The sequence below is a fragment of the Chelon labrosus genome (assembly GCF_963514085.1).
Source record: "Chelon labrosus genome assembly, chromosome: 9".
Classification (NCBI taxonomy): domain Eukaryota; kingdom Metazoa; phylum Chordata; class Actinopteri; order Mugiliformes; family Mugilidae; genus Chelon; species Chelon labrosus.
Genome location: NC_140359.1, coordinates 22,183,196 through 22,204,883, shown reverse-complemented (window position 1 = coordinate 22,204,883; position 21,688 = coordinate 22,183,196). Strand labels below are relative to the sequence as shown.

The window sequence follows — 21,688 nt, the reverse complement described above, 5'->3', positions numbered from 1 at the left end:
GACGGACATAATTCTGGCACCACCACTTGAGCACCACTCCGCTGGTCTACACTTCGCCTTTGGGTGGTGATTAAACCTGAATAATAATAAAAAACAATACTCTTGTTGTCTTATGGAAAATCCAAATGCAACATGGTCGGGCTTAGAAAGAAAACGAGGTAACTTCTGTATTGGAGGTGTCAACACGACAAGGACAGCTCATGCGTAAAAGTGGAGCATTGTGCGCACCAGCTTTTCTCTATTTGTATGTCGGACGCCGCCCCTTATAGCTACTGTTATTGGGAAAGAGGTACAGTACCAGCCTCTCTCTCTCTTTACGGCTCCCCCTCACTATTGCTAGCTCGCTGGCGTATGGAGAAAAACAAAAAAGCGAATGAGTGTTCTTACTTTCCGAGTGACTTGTGCCACCACTGCTGCCAAATAGGCTAGAATTGGCTATTGTTTTGATATTGCAGTTAAACCTAAATGAATCGTAATGTATTTATAGAGCACTGTAAGGGCCAGAACCACTTCAGGTAACCCAAAAACAGATATATACAAGTGATAATAAACCTGCACCTCATGGCTTTTAGGTGGCAACATATGTGAACAGCGCTTGATAAGTATCTAAGCCCCTCCATATCACTTTATGCTCTCAATCACAAAATCTATTTCAGCACCACGGACAGCGGACGAGGAACTTTATAACATGTAAATAAGTAAATAAAAGAGGAAACAGGATCGAGTCTGCAGCCACAGAGGGAAGTACCGAGGACCCTGTGAGCTGCAGAGACAAAATCATCTCCACTCATCCCGCAACTAAGTGCATCCACCCCACTGGCAGGGAGACTGGAGAACAATAACATTACTCACCCTTCACTGGCTCTGAGTGAATGGAGAAAGTCAGTACAATGGCAGATGGGCTACTGTAAAAGAACAGCAGGGCGACGCATGCAAAACGACAGTGTCCCTTCTCTACTTCAAGGCAGAACGCTTGGTAGAAGACGTCCTTGATATCTGCACCGAATTTCCACAATGTGTTGTGTTGTGTGCGTAAATATATGCACAAATCTGTAGTCGTGTCATATAGGAGTAGCTGGGCTCAGTGATGTTGCTGTTTAGAGTTGTGTTGGTTTTCAAACTTTAATTATGTTTATTTTTATTTTCTTGCACAATTTTTTTTTTTTAGTCATGCAGTATTATATACTAGATATGCTCAAAAACAATCACAGTCAATAGAAATGTAGTTGAGTATAAATCTGAACTTCTAGTGTTGGTAGAGGAACTTTATATCTCTCTAGTTGCTGGCTGCTGTTTTTTGTCCTTACTGTCTGTAAAAATGACGAGATTTTGGCAACTTTTGAGCTGTCCACTCTCCAACAGCAGAGAGGAGGAGGAGGAGGAGGAGGAGGAGGAGGAGGAGGGAGTGATGATGTTAAGATGAAGGGGAGTTGGTGGAGACTTTGACGCTCCTCATAAAGCCCTATTGTACAGATATGAAGGGAGAGGAGGCGTCTCTCATCACTGGTGTGAGTGTGTGTGTGTGTGTGTGTGTGTGTGTGAGAGAGAGAGAGAGAGAGAGAAAGAAAGAGAAAATAGAGAGAGAAAAGATGAACACGTTTTTGAGCAACAGCTCCCCCTAGTGTTTGAGATACACTTTGCCGCATTCAAATATCAGGGAGGTCATTTCAGGATCATGAACTCAAACGCTGCACTTAATGCACAACTTTTGACTTTTCACTTGATTTTATTTGATCCCTCTTCATTCTTCTACTCGCTCACTCTGTTAATGCATATTATATTATTATTCTTTAATCTGAGCTATGTTGATTTGGTTAGAAATTCAGATTATTCATGTAGCGTCTAAAGTAGTTAGAATTAGTCCCACTGGCTGCAAAGTCAGTACTTACACTAATCTACCAGTTTATCAGGTACACCCAGCAATATAAAAAATGTTAGTTGTTTAGCTTTTTTTTGCTGAAAGTGTTTAAAAATCAAGAAAAACTAAACATTAAGACACACACACACACACACCAATTTAAGCTGATTTAAATCCCTAATAAGTTTGGATGCTGCAGTTTACAGCTTGTGAGAGATGTTTCTATTATTTTGGCCACTCATTTCATATCAGTTAGCCTATACTCAGAGATATATCTTTGTGTAGCACAGAGCATTTCAACAGCACCAATCATCCAAAGGATCACTGGGGAAGCTTTGATTGTTGTGTTAGATTCCATTTTAGATTTTACTTTTGGTACTTTAAGTATAATATTCTCAGCAGGGTATTTCTACACCGCCTCACGTGGGACAAAACGTCCAGTACATGCTGTCGTCACTCCTATCTTCTTCAGAGACTTGTGCACAACAAACACAGAGGCCACAGGCATTTAAGTCACTGAGGCATTGAGTGAGTGACAGAGTAGAGAGACAGAAACAGAGATGGACGGTTAATTCGCTCGTCAAGAACTTCAGCCAAATCTGGAACAATGAGTTCCCTGTTCGATTCCTCCCCTACCTGCGCCCCGTGTATCGTCCCAACGCAATGTGTAGCAACCAAAAGGGCAGAACAACAGATAGATGAGTGAGGGAGGCTAAAACAACAAGCAGGCTGCATGCTGTCAAGGTTTCAGATGCCTCTTTTAATGAGTTTTGAAATCCCCCCTCCACAACAAAGGACTTTACATTAAGCACAGACAAAAGGAGGGGACAGCACTTATTGCACAAGCTTCATCATAACGACCCACATAGCCTACGCACACACACTCACACATACAGTACACAGCCTTTGAATACACTGATTCACCATGACAATAAAATGTTCTCTTGGGTATTTGGCAGTGAAGAGTACAACAAGCGATCTGACTGGTCGAACAGAAAATAGAACATTATTTCATAAACATGGAATTAAAATCCATCATCACTTTAATACATTCGTTACTTTAACACATGTAGATTATTTTCACAGGAGGGCTAGCGTTTCTCTTAAAAACAACATTGCAGAGGACGTTAAAATGCGCGACGATGGATGAGGATGCTTTCCAGGAAGCATCTGCAGACAAACACAACGGCAGAAGGCACGTGAGTGAGAAGTAAAACCCTGAATGAAACATGGCACAGAAACAGAAGAGCAGTGGAAACTAATATGAATTTTTATTCCCAACCCTGTTTGAACAAGTGAGGCGATGCATACGATTGCAACTCCTCGCCACAGGTTAAATATATTATACCTAAAACTTATACGAAGTCCCACCCAAGAGTGATTTAGTGAAAAATGGACATAAACATGTAACACAAGGGTTTGTTTTACTGCTTTAACTTCAATTAAGTAATCTTGTGACACCTCAGATTTATTCTGTAAACCGTTTGAAACATGGGTGTAGTAAAAGGGGTGTGTAAAAGATAAAAATAAACTCCCTCTGGAGAGAGTAGTGTGGCGTTAGGATACGACCTGATGAACAGCAGTGCCTTCACTGAGACGGAAGGAGAGGTCTGAGGTTACTTCGTCTGAACGACTCACAGTGAAAAACAGCAATTACATAAGTTCCCAACATCTCCAAAAACACCTTTAAAGAAAAAAAAAACTTGACACAATTTGCACGGATTAAAAGCAAATAGTCTCAATTATCTATAACATTCCACTTTCAATAAATACATTAAGTTACATCACAGTAGGAATCATAAAATTGGCTCTTCTCTTCTTAAGATCATAGTGTAATATATCTGGCATTTGGCACAGGAAATATAGCATATCATCTAGCACTATAATGCTGTAATTAAACTAAAATAGAATCTATGCTTTATAAAAAAATAACTGGAATATACTCTAAAAGTAAAATCACTCTATTAAAGGCCTAGCTATGGAAGGTGCTACAGTTTATGTGGCTGTAAACTGCGACCAGCTGCAGTCTGGCTCCTCTGGACTTACGACCGTTTTAGGCACAAGAAGAGACAGAGAGCAACACAAACTCAAGAAAAGAAGAAAAAAAACAGAATGACACCTGTATGCTTGCAGTAAACATCAGTCAAACAGCTGTGGATGACCGCAAGTAATCGCTGAAGGAGGGTTTCTTACAAAGTAGGTTTTAGAAGAAAGTGAACCAGATAACTTTGCTGTGGTGTTTTCTTTCACATTTAGAAACCAGTGATGCATCTCTAGGATGAAGCATCTCTTTTTCACAGTTATCTGGTTAACACAGTAATCCCACTTTGTAAGAGACCCTCAGCCCCTGATCTTGTTAGGAATCTTGATGCTGACCATCAGAGCTCCGCTTACACTGCAGCTGTCCAGCTCTGCTTCTTTTCAGGCGTTCTTTCTTTCCTTTCTGAGCTTTTTGACTTCTCGGTCAGCACACGACACTGATCTAAGTTCAGCTCTCTCTGTCACACACACCCCCTCTCTGCATCTGGTTGTAACGATACAGAGGGAGGTCTGCAGAACTCAGATCCGTGTTGGAAGCCGCCTCCTCCTTTGCTCCATACATCCAGCAGGTCAGTCTGTTTTCCAGACTGTGTTCAGGACCTTCACCACCTCCTCGTAGATGATGAAAACTATGGCAACATCGAGACACACGCGGCCCAGCCGAGGAACCGTCCCTTTATAGAAGCTACAGACAAAGAAAAGGCAAAAATGTAAGACACGTGTTTATAGCTGACACGTACTATATCTGAATTACTTTTCCAAACATTCAAAATGATTCAAGATTCATTCATTATTCATTTCCTCACAAAAAACATAGTTTTCTATGTATAGATCTAATTTATATAGTGTTTTTTTGTTCCTAGTTCTTACAAATGTTCGATAAAAATGATCGATTATGGCCGACAAGTGTTTCACATGCGGTGCTGAAAGTACGCTGAGAAAGTAAAAGGGGACACACCTGCTGTGAAACCAACACTAGGAAGTTAAACTAAACTTAAAACAACTCACGCTGCCAAGCCTTCATATCTCAGGATCTTCACAGCACAGTCCAGCGTGCTTTTATATTTATGAGCTTCCAGACCCTGTAGATAGAAGCAGATCACTGTCAGCAGCTGGCAACAATTTCACAAGTTTGAATTAAAATACCGGTAAGATCTCTAAACCCTGCCATCACATTACGTACCTGCATTCTTGTCTTGATGACATCTAGTGGAGTGTTTCCAAAAACGCTGGCTGCTCCTGCTATGGCTCCGAAGGCTCCCGTCACCAAGGGATTAATAGCTTTGTTGGGGTTATCACCTGGTGAAAGGGGCGGCATACGAGTCAGAGGTAGCGAAGTATGGGAACGGTGGGTTCAGCGCAAAACCAGATCTAGTCCTGATGAAACCCCGCAGGCAGCTTGCCAAAATGTTGGACCTCCAACAATAGCTGTGTCCCAATTCCATACAATGTGCAGGACAAATACTACACGCTGTGTTCTAGTCTTCATTTATACTGTGTCCTCATTTGGCAAAATATTCCTTTGAAGACTTTTTTTGGCCTTCAAAATAGTACACAAAGACCAAAACTTATCTCTCAGCCTCTTTGCATAATTGATTAAATATGCTTTATGGCAATAACAGACAAATGCAAACAGGACATGTCCTCATGCACACTGACCTTTGTACCAGTTCTTGAGAGAGGTCATAACAAAGAAGCGAATCGCCTGATTGGAGCCTTGTTTGAGGACCGTCGCAGTTAGACCCTGATACGTCCCTCTCAGTCCTGTTCAGACGGGGAGTGAGAAGAAAAATTCACAAGATTTTATTTACTTAAAGTCAACAGGATCACAGATGGACAACACTTACTTATAGCAGTACCCTGTCTGACCAGTAGAGGTCAGATGCATTGCACGCATTAGAGCCGGTCTTTACCTTTCTCCCTGATTATCTCTCGGACTCCGTGGAAGAAGCCCTTGTATTTGGGGTTGGCTGACGTCTGGTCATGAATGAATTTAACCTTGGGAGATTAAACAGAAAAGAAACACGGTGATAAACCAGCAGCACAGACATGTTGCTTTGCTGAGGAAGCAGACACAGGATGGCGAAAACTGCTGAAATGTTTCGTCTAGCTCACTTTTAAAGACTCTCAGTGAATCTGCAGGAACACAGACGGTGTAAACATCATTAGGTGAGAGGTGTTTCATCATATAAATGTTTCCACCGGTAACATTATATGTTAATGTGCTTATGAATGTCCGAAAAACAGCAATTTATATATTATTTCCATCAAACTTCATTAAAATGATGCAGAAAATAATGCAAACAAAGCATTAGTGAGTGTGCTCGACACTCAAACCCACGGTTGGTTAACATACCTTGACAGTTTCCATGGGACAGACAACCAACACAGCCTCCAGGATCCCAGCTCCGAGCCCACACAGCAGGCCTCTGGTGCTGTCCAGACGACCAGACTCATCCTTTGCATGGTTACTGAGGAACTCAAACACGCCAAACCTAAAGAGGAGGATACAGTCAGCACAGAGTTATGGGAAAGCCCAATACAGTGGCGACGTGAACAGCAGACACTTTATTTGATTACTACAGACGGTTATGCTGCACGGAAAGATAATTCAGTTCAATTTTATTAATTTTATAGCATCAATAACAATGCAAATTGTCTCAAGACGCTTTACAAAATCCAGTCTGAAACCCCCAGAGCAAGCAAGAAGGCAACGGTGGCAAGGAAAAACTCCCTTATAACAGGAAGAAACCTTGAGCAGAACCCAGCTCATATGGAGGGACCCATCTGCCTAAGGCCGGCCGGGCGGAGACAGAAAAAGAGAGAGGAGAGAGCAGGGTGAGGCACAAGATAAACATACATCTGACTACAAGCGTACATGTAGAATCTGATGGTGACACAAATACAACATATAGTTGATGATGTTGCATGAGAATATAAGAGGTATCATAGGCAGGTTGGAGAATCGTTCATTCAGGCAGGAGTGGATATCTGCAGGAGGCCAGTAGTAGCACAGAACTGCATGACTCGTAACAGAGAAGAAATTAGATAACAAATTAGAGGATAATGAGGTTCCTTGTAAAGCCTGTTTTATTAATTATTAAGAGCAGAAAAGGAAATGTGAGCAGATAAAACTAGTTTCCTCTCTGTGTCTCACTGAGCACAAATACGGGAAGAACCACCGGAAGGTGAGAAACTGTCATCCAACTCATATTTTCAGTGGAGACAAACCGCTTAAGGTGCAGAACGTGCCAAAGGCTTTTACTTTATTACCCTGGCTGCGTCCTCATTAAAGATGCACCAATAAACTGCGGCATCTCGGCAAACGACGAGTGACCAGCAACAGATGCCGTGGACGTCAGCCCAGAGAGAGAAAGAGAGAGAGATGGGCGGGGGGGTTGTGTATCTCCGCAATCAGAAAATGTTGTGCCAGCGAGTCCTTTACAAGAAAAGGTTATTTATAGACAGAATTGAATTGTGGTGGCGGCAGGACACTGCCTGGTACGTTAAGGAGAGAGGAGGGGGAGGACAGACACCTTGTCCTGATGAATGCATTGTTTTTCTTCTGTCTTTTCTCACTCCGCCGCTCTCGGCTCTTGGGATTTTTTGTTGTCCCCTTCATCTGGGTTTTAATTGCAACATTTTTCTCTGCTCATTAAACCTTCCACATCTGTTCCTGTGTCTCACCACTCTTTGAAAGACGGTATGTCCCCACAATTTACTGACTCCTACTGTCAAGCTGGAAGCACCAGCACATAAAAATAAATTTCCTCTCTCTTCAGACGCACCACTCGCTGACTACAATCACCTTTTCAGCTTTGGGGAACGTCAAAAATAAAACGTACCTCCACGTAGCAGGCCTGCACAGAGATGGATGTGCGCTTAATAACCAACCTTGTGTAACAATGTTATTCATTAAATGCTGTCAGGGAGAAATATGCCACTGTCAGGCCTGCTCCTTCGCCAATTTACTCTCCAAATTCTCCCCTACCCATTTAACTAGTGGCCTAAACTTTACAGTTGGAATATGACGCATCAGTTGGCCGTCATCCACGCTCAGAGGTGAGTCATTTAGACGGTGGAGCGCCGCCCAATCTTCATTAGCGGGTCTTTCTACAAGGTCAGTTCTTCAGCTGAGAAGAAAAGGTGAAGAAGAGATGAAGAAAAACAGGAAATTAAGCAAACTGGGCAGATGAGGGAAGGGAGGATATGGATGAAAGGGTTAAGAGGAGGAAAAGGTCAAAAGCTCTGTTCATGTCCTTCCCGTACGACACTGAGAACCCTCCAACGTACTCTACGGTGCACGATGGCACACAGGCAATCAGTTAATGGGATGGAGGAGGAAGAGAGTTAGGGAGCGCAGGGAGAGATGGAAGGAGGGGGGGAGATAGAGGATCGAAAAACCACTCAGACCAAGAGTCGGACAATGGAAACGTGCCAGAGTATTCGCCAAAAATCAAAACTCTCTCTGTCCTGTTTATTCTTTGTTATATTTCCAAAGTCCAAAGGTTTTAGTCTTGGATTTAGGGACGAGATAAACGTGGGAAAAAGAATTATCATGTAAGAGTAAAGAAAAATGCCTTTCTACTTGTCAAAAACACTTAATGTTTATATCTTTTAGTATTTATCAGATACTCAGGCTAATGTTCAAATGCATTTTTGTGTTGCCAAGAGCATCAAGAGGACTTGGCCTAATCCTCTCTAATAATCTTTAATACACATCTTTCAAAGATGCTTTTACATCATAAGCAATAAACCTTTTTACTCCAACATACCAAGACTCCGTTGAGCTGAAACAACATCACTGAGACTCCTTCTGGAAACGATGCTGAAGGCTGACTGACACACTTACTTTTTAATGTGCACACACACACACACACACAAACACACAAACACTCAAACAGCATGCATTCACATCCACATCCTAGCTCTAATACCAGAGTACCAAGTCTCTCTCTCTCTGCACTCCTATTGAGACCCTGTCTCAGTTTGAGTGGCATCTTTGCTCCGCCTGGCTGGGCCTGTCTCTCCATTGTATAGACACGCTCTACCCTCTGGCATAACACACACACACACACGCACAAAACGAAAGAAAGAAAGAGAGAGTGAGAGAGAGAGAAAGAGAGAGGGAAGAAATGAAGGGAAGAACGAAACAAAGCACAAAAAACTAACAATAACAGCATCTGGCTTTGATTTGTGCGATATGTGTGTATGTGTGCGCACACAAGGGAACTACAATGTCTGGAGATAAATGTCACCGCTGTGAAAGAATAACATAATTATACTGAAGGCTAGCGCAGCGTTTATGCACCTTGTCTTGCGGGTAATGGACTAGAATAATTAGAGCGTGTGAGTTAGCGGTTCCAAGTAAAAGATCGTTACGGCTTTAACTAAATTTCATTTTCATTTCATTCCACACTTATCCACGCTACCTTTTTATAATTGTTAGAATACAAAAATAAATAAAAATACAAAATGTAAAGTGTATGCATGTGTGTACAGTGTATACACCATTCAGCCACAACATTATGACCACTGGTCAATTGACCATCTTGTGACAATAAGATAAGATAATATTTAAATTTATCCCACAGTGGATACATTTTGACCTGGCATTCATTGATGTGGATGTCACTAAGACATGTACCACCCACCTAGACCAGACCAGGCACACCCACCCCATAGCAATGACACTCCTTGATGGCAGCAGCCATCCCCAGCAGGATGCAGCCTGACACAGGCACACACACAAAAACGCTTTAGGAACAACTCAAAAAAACATGAAGAACAGGACAAGGTGTTGACCTGGCCTCCAAATTCACTAGATCCCAAAGTGATCAAGTATCTCTGATCCACAGAGGCCCCTTCTCTCAACCCATAGGACCCCACTAACAACATTGTGTTGTCAGATGTTGCCAGGACACCCTCAGAAGACCCATGTCCATTCTCTGATGAGTCACATCTGTTTTGGAGGCACAAGGGAGACCTACACAATATTGGGAAGGTGGTCATATCTGTGTATCTGTGTGTCTGTATGCAACCTACTACTTATTTCATAGGTTTAGGTCTGTTTATTTAAAAAAATAATGGGTAGATATGAGAATTCATGTCACCTCAAATGTCTTTGTTACCTACAAAGCTGCTCTGAAGCATCTGAAACTCATATGAGGTGTCATTCTGCCTCTGCACTTAATTTCTAATTGTACTGATTGAGCCAAATCACATCTGAACTCATCATTTAAGAACTCTTTAAAAAGGAACACTTATTCAGCCAAAGTCTCCCTCTAGAGATTAGCTTTACAGAGGGAGAACTTTTACATCCCAAAGTTTACCTGTACCTGAATAAATGCATTAGGCTACCATTTGTTTTTCCCCTGAGTTGTTTCACGTACCTGACTGCAGATTTGGGTATGGATCCATACAGCAGTGAGCTGAGACCTCTGTACAGCCCCTTGATGCCGTGACCCTGAACTGTCTGCTTCACACAGTCACCTGGAAGACCGCACAAACAAACACACATGCAGCATATATATATTAATAAATGTCCAAAATGTGTGAACATTAGTCACATCTAATCTAATAATTCCTTTGTGTGTGATTTGAGTGGATTAAACCTTTACAGAACAATGTAGAATACACCCAAGACTACATCAGAAACATCTGCTGAACAGTTAATAACAACAGCGTGTTGCTGCCGTAATCGTTTATGTCATGAACCACGGGCTGATTTCCCCAAAGCTTTGTGTTTTCTTTGAGCTTGCTTCTGGCTCTGGGAGAAGTCAGTCCGGCAATCCATGTTCTTCTTTCGAGGCAAATGCACAACCAAAGAAAGATAAGCAACAGCTGTCTCGAGCGCTCATTAGCATGGGCTCCAATCCTCAGAGCCCCAGCTGATATTAGCAAATCCTGGGTGTTTTTTCGTGTACATGTTGGCATGGAGGGCTGGCGAGAGTGTGTGTGTGTGTGTGTGTGTGTGTGTGTGTGTGTGTGTGTGTGTGTGTGTGCATCGGTCTGTTCTATGTCATATAAACAAGCACAGAGACAGCCTGCCAGAATCACTGATGTACCTGGGGATGATGGGTAATTAGATAATGAGCTCCGGAGAGACAGGGTGAAAAACACACTGAAATGGATAGATATAAATAGAGATAGGTAGATAGATATAGATGGATAGATATGGATAGATAGATAGATATATGGATGGATATAAATAGATATAAATAGAGATATAGAGATAGATAGATAGAAGTTTCCACACTCACCTATTCCTCTGTATTTTGGTGGATTGGCCTTCTCGTCGAGCTGTAATTGGGTCTTCACATACTCTGTGGGAAACGTGATGCAGATCTCTATGCCACCTGCAATCCCACCTGGAAACACAGAAACATAGAGCCGATGGTCAATATCAACATGAATGCAGAGAATAATTCAAACTGGAGCAGATTAAATAGTGAGCACCGAGGATTTATATTCTCCGTTTGCTCATAGGCCAGGTGGCTTTGTTGACTTATTGCCTAAAGTTTTCATGCCCTGTGCGTGTGCGCATTCTTAGCAAGCCTTATTCCTCTAAAGAATCACGTCACGGATCATTACTGTGACTCCACAAATGGCTTTCACTCCATAAACATTAAAAGCACTGCTGCAGAGGGAGGAAGAGTAACGAGCTGGGCAAAGATGAATCAGCCGTTCCTGCTGAGGCTATAGGCCGGACTGAATGAACGGATAGAGGGTTGTGTGGGGACGTTTAGCTGACTCATTTCCGTACCCCACTTTGAGCGTGTGTGTCTTGGAATATGCAGAAAGATGGCGAACGGACGTGCGGGAAACTCTTGGAGGGTTCAGCCTGAAACCGCCACAATCAATGAGTTGAGCGGATGAGGACAAGTGTCCAAAAGCGAAGCTAATGCGCAACAAGGATGAGTCACAAGGGAAGGAGGAGAGATGGAGAGAGAGGGCTGACATTAATTAAATTATCCACTCAGCCTGCAGGGAGGGGCTCCATTACCCAGGCCAAGACCATCCATTAACTCAATGACACAGACGCACACATGCACGCTGCTCAAGGGAAACACACGCACATCATGTGTTTACACAAAACCATGCAGACATACCCCCTGAGTACACAAAAGACAAAGACGAAACCAACAAAGATTCTCAATGGAGAACATCTGACAGTACGAGATGCGACTTAAAGATTTAAAATCAGCGCGTTCGTCATGCTGCTCTGATCCCAGTCTTGGAGTTGGATCTGAGGGACTTTCACACTATGATGAGTAACTTTAGTCCTTCTGGTACATTTCTTGTGTATTTTAATTTTAATATCAATATGTGCTCTGGCTTGTTTCCACGTACAGCCCCGGAGTAGAGAAGCCCTTACAACATACACGCTGTATGTGTCATTCATCTCTGCAGCTTGGCACTCACTCCTGCCAACATGACCTTTATCAGTGTGGCACCTAGGCTCTATCGCCTCCACCTAAGATAAAAACTATATTTAATCTGCAGCACACGTACGTAGTAGTGAGAAGATACTAAAAATAAATACTAAACGTTTCCGAACCTTCTAAATATACAGTGCTGAGCGAACGTTTTTGGCGCTGAAAGTAAAGTCAGGGTGAGTGAAAAGAAAATGAATCAATATTTTATTTTGAGCACAGGTTTTAAAGGTAATTGTAAAGTAGGTCGTTCAGTGTCTTGGAGAACTTCCAACAGGCCTTCTGTGGATTTGGGTCATTGTCTTCTGTATCTACGTGTCATGTCAGACTGACTCTGGAATGACTCTGGATGAATGTTTGACTGGTCCCAAAGTCATTCTGCAGGAATGACTCCAGAGGAAGTATCTGGTATCTTCACTGCCTAAACATTTTGCATAGTAGTAACATCAGGAAAATCATATTGATATAAAGTTTTTGCCTAATCTACATCTCATTTGTTTCAAACACCTTAAAAAAAACTCTGATCTGTTTCTTGTTATATTGAGATGAGGATATTCATTAAGGAGAAATGGCAGTGAAACCTTTTATAGTCAGTATCCATTTAACTCTATTGTAATTAAATTTAACTGACATGTAATTGAATGTCACTTCAAATATGTCAGCATAAGAACACAAGATGGTAAATACCTGAGCATGTGTACTTTCTAAGAATATTTTATATGTATATTTATATATGAAGTATATTTTAATCTCTCCAGGTACTCCAGCTTCCTCCCACCATCCAAAAACATGCTCATTAGGTTGACTGGAAATTCTATATTGGCCGTAGGTGTGCATGTAAGTGTGAGTGGTTGTCTGTCTCTCTGTGTTAGCCCTGCGATGGACTGGCGACCTGTCCAGGGTGTAGCCCGCCTCTCGCCTGATGACAGCTGGGATAGGCTCCAGCAGACCCCGCAACCCTTAACAGGAATAAGCGGGTATAGAAGATGAATGAATGAATGAATGAATGCTTGTAACCCTACATTGGGAAGGCACAGTGGCGTGTCTTTCCTCCCACTGTCCAAAGACATGCTCGTTAGGATAATTGGTGATTCTAAAGGTGTGAGTGTGAATGGTTGTCTGTCTCTCTGTGTTAGCCCTGCGATAGGCTGGAGACCTGTCCAGGGTGTACCTCGCTTCTTGACCGATGACAGCTGGGATAGGCTCCGGCCTCCCTGCAACCCTTCTCAGGATAAGCGGTTACAGAAGACGAATGAATGAATGGACCTCACATTGATGATGAGCACCACTAAAGTGCAGTTTATACCTCTGTGAGACATAGACGACATAACCTACGTACATAGCCTACGCCAATGCGAGCCATTCATACCTGTGCACTCGTCAGTTTGACTCACTCTGTAAAAACTCCACCCAAATGTCGTCATGTGGTGCGTCAGTCGGGTTAATTTTTGTTTCTACTTCCTGCTTCACTTTCAACAATGGCAACTGAAACTTTAGCGGAAATTCAAATTCAGTTCAAAAATTGCCCTGCAGCGTTAGAGCCTGCATAGGGCATGGACTCAAACTTAGTATGAACCACACATAAGCTAAATCATGACATTCATGTGATTTCAGCATGGACATTCAGAGTTTAACCTAATTGTAACCTTTAACCTAAAATGTATGAGACATTACTAACTAAAAACAAGATTACAAACGCACACATTCACACATTAATCACCTGACCAATGCGCTGTAATTCTTCTAATCCTGTTGAAGACGTAAGAAAATGTGAGCTAGCTGAGATGTAACAGAAATCACATGATCTTTCTAATGCTCCATTCCAGCCCTCCTGATCCGGGATCAGTGGGTCAGTGTGTCTTGGGAAACAAGTTACAATAAACCCCATTCATCTGTTTTTCTGCTAAGACAGCGCCACGCGTGAAAACCAACCAGCAGTCACTGCGAGGCGGCGACTCAGCAACAGACACAAACACATGATCAATCCTCATCAGACACATAGTGCCTGTGGAGGAGAAGCTGCTTGTTTGTCCCCTAGCCCGTTTTGCAGCCTACATCCAATACACATACAGTACTCGCTCACACGTTTAGAGATGACATCCTAAATGACTCCTGTGTAGCTGCCAAACGTGTGTTGCAAGAGCAAAATGGTCATTAATCTTTATCTTCACAGGCTCGCTCTCCTCTCCTGTTCTTAATTTTATTATTTTTTTTCCAGCAGCACCTTCCTTCCTTCCTCTCTCCTCATCCCCCAGCTACCACTCACCAGACTGTGTCATAAAATCAATGCATCCACATAGATCTTTGACACATCCTATTACATGGAATGAAATTGAAATCTCCTTAGAGTAATGTTCAGGAGCCAGAAGTGGTGAAAAACAGTGGCCATGCCCGTCACAAATATGCTTCTACAGACTCTTATACTGGAATATTCTACAAGCTAAACCGCAGTAGACGCAGACTTGACGTACTGTTTAAAGGTTACGCTGTCACTCTGAGGCCAGACTTAATCAACACCCCTTATACGTCCCAGCTGGGCCCCAGCTCATTTTGTTCAGCCCGTACACTGCACGGCCAAAAGTATGTATTCTGTGTCTGGATGGATTGGCTTCCATTTAGCCACAGGAGCATTAGTGGGATTGGGAAAGGATGTGAGGAGCTTCCTTATTCTTTTTACGTTCATTAATTAATTCAGTCTTCCACACGTGACTGGATCCTCCCTTCATGCACGTCCATGCTCCGACAGGGTCTGCTGGTGGCACTGAATGAAAAGTCGAGGAATCACCAAAGTCATTAGCATTTGTCCTCTAAGTGCCATGAATATGTATAACTTTCATACCAATTTGTCGAAATTATTGTCAAAACAAAAGCGCCACTGGCGGGAATTCCTCCTCTAGGGAGCATGAATGTGACGGAGATCCAACACATCGACAGCTGATGGGACATTTTTGGTGAAACTTTCCCGTGCCGACCTATAGTATAGCTAATAAACCCAATTACATGAAGCCCAAGCAGACATCTTGACTCAGAGATATTCAGTTTACAGTCACATAAAATAAAGAAACGCTTTAAACTGACATAAATGAGAAGTTACAAGAAGGTACTGCTTGACATGTGTTCTTGGAAAATATATTAATCAGTCCTTTTAATTGGGTATTTGTCAACTTATCACTTCATCCGCTCATCACTTAAGAATAGTGTTGAACTAATTTTGTGTCTGTACATTCACACCCATATTCATATATGGAAGACACAGAAAAACACAAATTCACAGTCACTTTTTCTCAGTACGGAGGAAGCCAGGTGTGCAGGCAGGCAGGCTGCCAGCTGACAGGGAGCTTCTGAAGTCCTGCTTCAGTGACTCTAATGAGCATCCAACACATCTGGTCCACTTAGAAACTTCCCATTTTTGTTAGGAAGAACTGACAACCTAACACCAGATGTGGCAGGTTCTTAACGTACATTAAGCTCCCTTTCAGATTTGCTATATATCTTTTTGACTAGCATAGCCAAATCCTTAAGCATGCTGCCTTTCTGAGTAGCTGTGGCTCTTTATAAAGCACAGATGCAGTAAAATATAAAGTTGAGATTCTGTTTATGACTATGCAAGCAAGAAAACATATAGATGTTTGCAATTGCATGTGTGTGTGCATGTAGCAGCGAATTAATAAGCAGTTTTGCGGCAGACTCTATTATTTATTCAAATGCTCCTTTTTTTAAATTATTTATTATCTATTCAAATTATTATCTTTAACTTTAAATTCTCTGGAGGGACAAGAACGAGGGAAACCTGTTATTATGTCCACATCTGCAGTTCAAATTGAGAAATAGCCAGAGGACTGATGCACTTCAAACATCAGCTGTCCTATTAATAGAGCTGCAATATTTGTGTTTGCCTTGCGCAAAAGATGAAAAGAATTATTCATCTGACGTCTGGCCTTTTAGGCTTCCTCTGTCCTGAACAGCACTCCATAATTCTCCACCGATGCTTAATTACAGGATGGATGTTGATTAATTTTACATGGCGACGGCTTTAACTGCTAAGAAACCCTGCAGCAGGCAGATTGTACGCTGGTTTACATGAACACGACAACTATGAACACATGGTTTTAAAAGTGTGTACAGCAGGAGAAAAGATCCTAGAAGACTTATAGATATATGTGTGTGTGTACTGATCAGGCATAACATTATGACCTAATATTGTCTCCCTTGTGCCTCCAAAACAGTTGTGACTCATCAGAGAATGGACATGGGCCTTCTGAGGGTGTCCTGTGGTGTCTGGCAACATAATGTTTTTTAGTGGGGGCCTTTGGGTCCTATGGGTTAAGGGGAGGAGCCTCTGTGGATCACCCCACAGGTTCTTGATCAGTTTGGGATCTAGTGAACTTTGGAGGCCAGGTCAACACCTTTTTCATGTTTTTTTGAGTTGTTCCTAAAGCGTTTGTGTGTGTGTGTGTGTCTGTGTCAGGCTGCAACCTGCTGGGGATGGCTGCTGCCATCAAGGAGTGTCATTGCTATGGGGTGGGGGTGCCTGGTCTGGTCTAGGTGGGTGCTACATGTCTAAGTACAATCCACACGAATGAATGCCAGGTCCAAAAGTTTCCCAGCAGAACATTAAATTGTCACAAGATGGTCAGTGTTATTTACTTCTCCTGTCAGTGGTCATAATGTTATGCCTGATCGGTGTATTTGTTCACTGGTTATCTACTTTGACTGACTGATCAATTGGCCATTGATTAAAGTTTTATTTTATGAACTTTGTTAAAGAAATACGCAACAAATATATTATTCTTGAGTCGTTCATGCAGTTGATTGGTGCATTCAAGGAAGCTCAGACATCTAAGTTTCCAATATCAGTTACTATTAATCATTGATCACAAACTATGCTCTAAATACCTTTTATTAAGAAAGAATCACTTAACTATGTGTGTCTAAAAGGGGAAGCCAGTAGCATGCAGAGATTTAGGGCCCGTCTCTCCACTTCCCCTCAGCTCTATTATGTGTTTTAGCATTTTCATTGTTTTGGTTTATTGCTTTCTTAAATGTGGTTTCCTGAAGCAGGCAGCTGCTTTCGGTGAAAAACCTTTAAAAAGCCTGGACAGGACCAATGGCACACAAAAGTTAGTGCACATAACAGCTAAAGAGACAGATATATAGCCTCAGGACTGCATGAACCCAACAAGGTAATTACTCGGAAATGAATTGCCCTGCTCTGGTTACATAAGTCTAATTAAAATATAGTAAGTTATTGTCTACACGGTAAAATGTGCTGCTGATAAAAAGTCAGTCTACAAATTTTCGACCTATGTGATCGATAGTTAATGAGAAAAAAAAAAAACATGCAAAACCCAGACTGTGGTGCTGTATTAAATAATCAAGACAATGATGTTATATTAAAGCTGACCAGCAACTCAAGTCTACTCTATTTGTGTGTTCACGGGAGCATTACACCAACATCTAGCTGTGAGCTGCTACAGTGTCGGTGGCTGGGGGTTGAACAGAGGACCGCTGTGTGATTTATTATCTTGCCTCCTGGTACTTGGGGTCTGCAAGCAGCGGGAGCAGTGGAGGGGAGTGGACTGTGTGCGTCGCCTGTGACGCGAGGAAACGGGGAGCAAGACGTAGTTTGACGAGCCCTCTGAGCCCAAGAGGAGACAGCCGCTCAGAAAACCTAACTGGCTGCCCCGAGGCTGGAGAGAGGGTGCAAGGGAGACAAGGGGAAAGACTGGAAAAAGAGAGCAGGAAACGTGACGTAGAAACACGCCTGTCTTGGAGAAAAACCCAGTCGATTATAAAATCAAGATTATAAAAAGAAAGGAAATTCCTCATTCTGTGCATCCTTTGGCTGCTCTCTGACTATGACACAACAGAGCGGTGGGGCTATAAATGAGGGCCACAAGAAAAGCATGAAAGCAAAACAGCCAGTAAATTATGACTAGAGTCCCATTTAGGCCGCCCTCTCCCCCCCCCTCTCTCTCTCTCTCTCTCCCTCAGGCCTCAAGCAGATAAAACTCTCCCTCTTCCATGTCTCAACTTTAGTCATCACCAGTAACTGCTGCAGAGAAGACTTCAACTAACCAATGGGAGCAGAAAGAGCTCACAGAAAAGTGTGCTCCCCTCCTCCCGGCCACTTTTTATGTGGTCTCTCTAATCCATTAAGCTTTGACCTTCTACTTCTTGCTTTGTCTACTTAGAGCCTTTGGGGCATGTATAAATGACTTGCACTGTGTACATAGAAATTAGGCTAACCACAACGGATACATCTAAACCAACAGTGACATGTCAGAAAGAGGTGATCACTGGATTTATGAGCTGCAATCGAAGAATTTGTATCCAGAAGGTGTAAACTATCAGCTGTGTTTTTGACAGACAACATTTCAGGTCAGTTTCAAACAGACAGTTGGCCTACTGTTGAGTCAGTCCACTGGCACGCTTTCATTTCCAAACCTTTTCAAAAGACACTGACAAATCATGGGTTTCTTGACAGTTGGGCCCGCAGCAGTCAGAGGGTGCACAGAGTTGAGACAGGGAATGCAGTCCTGCTGCTGTTGCAAAACTGGACCGACAGGCCTGACACCAGCTAAACGACACGGCGGAGGCAGCAGGGAACAAACACTGGGCCATATCCAGTCAATCAGGCTGCGGAGGACCGATGGGGGGAAGGGAAAGGTCTCCCCACAGCCACCTTTTTCATTTCCATTTCTCAGCGGCTGTCAGGATAACATGAGTCTGGAGAGATTTCTTTTTTTTTCTTCTCCCTCTTCTAACTCTGCGCACCCCAAAAAAGATTATTATATTCTCAGTCAAATCAGCAGCTGTTTATAACCATTATAAACATATTTTGAATAATTTTTTTTACGCAGCTTATAAAGAAGTCGATTGATGCGCAAAAAGTGCATTGATGAAATGGAAAAGTACCTCCTGTGTGGAAATACACCTTGCATCAGGCCTCTGAACACACAGAACTGGCTTGAACAGGAATCAGAGGCTGTGTAAACATTAAACCGGCTGGAGATGAGTATCACGTTATGCTTGAATTTAAGATTCCAACATAACAACCCATCTGTGAATATAACAATAAACAGTCAAAAGTCACATGTAAAAGTAGTTTAGCTCTGTTGTCCCGTATTCAGGCTGGGCCCTGATATTTTTCCCCTAGTACACGGTATATGTTGCTTGCATTGCACATCATGTAGCCACTGTCTAAAGCTAATAACCTAAATAAATTTAAATCTGAACTGAGCTTCAGCTTCAGCTACATTGTGAATGGCCCTAGCATGCATGCATGCACCATATCGGCTGATAATTGATTAATTTGTTACCCTTATTCATTATTTAAAACAAACTATCAGTAGAATAACTAAAATAAATCACTAGCCGACGTTGTTTTTGTCAATCTCCAATCAAAAGGAATTCATTCAGAACTATGAAATATTCACAATGGAACAGTTGCCAGAGCACAAGGCTGCAATCAGTGTGAGCCGTGCCAAATATCAGCATGTAGCCTTAACACGGGAGCACCTCAGAGGAGAGGCTCTTCATCAGCCGGAGCTGCTGCAGCCTGATCATCCACACACACACACACACATGGAGGTTGAGGGCTTTCGGAGGGGGAGGACAGGAGCTTCTGAACCAATTAATCCCAGACATGGTTAAAACAAGCACAGCTGAAGTAGCTCTGAATGATAAGACAATCATAAAATGAATCGGTTTTTGTCATTTTATGGTTAAGTGAATCTTTAAAGCTCTGGTTATTTCTACTGTTGATGTTTTTCTTCAACGTCATGGCTAAGTCACATTTGCAAGACAAACTAATAGATTAATAAACACTAACATAAATGGATGAATTATTGATATTTCTGGTATTGCATTAGTCCTCTTGCTGATATCAATATTGAGACACTGAATGGCTCCACTGTATTGACTCATAGCATAGTGCCCTCCACACACGCATGCACTACTCTGCTCTAACATCATTAGGTAAAGTGCACAAGATGGTGATCTTTAGATTAGCAGGATTGAATCCAACCACTGCAGCAGGTGAAGACGTGACCGTGACGGGACAGAAGGACAGAGAGGAAAATAGCCGCCTTCCTCTTGGTCTCGAGACCATTTCTAAAACTGCGGCAGCTTCCAACCCGGCTCAAAGAGGTTTGGGGACAGAAGATGGTGGAAAATGGCAAAAGTGTAAAAAAATATATATAAGAAGAAGAAGAAGAAGAAATTATCTGAACCTGATTTTGTCTGATCAGATGTTCAGATCACACACATTTCCTCTGTTTAACTCCACTGACTTCAAGCTTTGACCAAACAAAGCAAATGTGACACGTGTCATTAAAGACAGAAACGGTTTGTTTGCAGTGCATGAACAAAAAAAAAATATATATATATACATATAGTGAAATAGTTTTTGTTTTTCTTCAGATCATTTCTGTGGCTGCAGACCACAATGTTCTGAGGATTTGTTTTTTTTATATCTACATAATATTCTGCTGTAACTTTCTTTCTTCCCTCGTATGATGTGACCTCATGACTCCACGCTGTATGAATGCTTTGCTCTCTCTTACTTGCTGTAGACTTTTATCTTCTCTGCACTTCGGCTATTACGGTGTCACACTTGCTACGCTTCGTTGCGCACCAGAACCAATGCTTCCCCAAAGTAACCGAAAACTAAGCAGCTGTTTTCTTCAACCCCGTCTTCGCTGTAACTCCTGACATTTAACCCAACTTTGACTTGCCCGTGTGTAAACAGATAATAGTAATAATGTGATGAGCTTACCTGCCAGAATCGCCTTTCCGGGGTGAGTTAATTTCGCTTTCCCAGCCGGCGCCGCCGCCGCCAGACACCGTGGTCTGGGGAAAGGGCTGATAAATGTGCCTCTACCCTGCATAGTTTCAATAAAACAAACAGTAGCAACAAGCCCTTAAAGTCTACTGTGGTTTATTTTAACAGTGTGGCTTGTGGTTGTTGGTTTTTCTTTTCCTCCAAGTAGAGTGGAGTGCGCAACACATGGACGGCGCGCTTTCCGGAATGCAGGTGTTCTCTCTGATGCGTCCGGAGACTCTGGCGGATCACTCTGTTTGACAGTGGGCGGACACTGGGACTGTCGAGGAAGTTGAGATCGTCTATATCCAATATATGTTATTTGTAACCATGGTAACGCTGTGTCACGGCTGTCGTGCGTAAGAGTGCGTGGCAAACCGGAAGAGAAAAAAGGGCGGATAAAGATTTATCTTCGTGTCCTGCTGCTGCTGCTGCCGCTGCCGCCAAGAAGAACTTAGTGTTTTCTCCGTGAAGCGAGTGAAGTCAAGCCGCCACCGAGTCTGTTGGGTGACAGGGGTCAGTGGGGTTTCA

General features: G+C 42.5%; 1 protein-coding gene across 1 annotated transcript; it reads right to left on the bottom strand.

The window, feature by feature from the left end:
- Positions 1-2,560: 2,560 nt before the first annotated feature.
- LOC311492612 (tricarboxylate transport protein B, mitochondrial) lies at positions 2,561-21,579 on the bottom strand. Its single transcript, XM_084550937.1, has 9 exons — positions 21,113-21,579; positions 11,161-11,268; positions 10,291-10,390; positions 6,255-6,393; positions 5,812-5,896; positions 5,558-5,662; positions 5,082-5,197; positions 4,907-4,980; positions 2,561-4,583 (listed from the first exon to the last, which is right to left on the bottom strand). The coding sequence occupies exons 1-9, from the start codon at positions 21,222-21,224 to the stop codon at positions 4,469-4,471; spliced, it is 954 nt and encodes a 317-aa protein (XP_084407063.1). The 5' UTR covers positions 21,225-21,579; the 3' UTR covers positions 2,561-4,468.
- Positions 21,580-21,688: the final 109 nt, after the last annotated feature.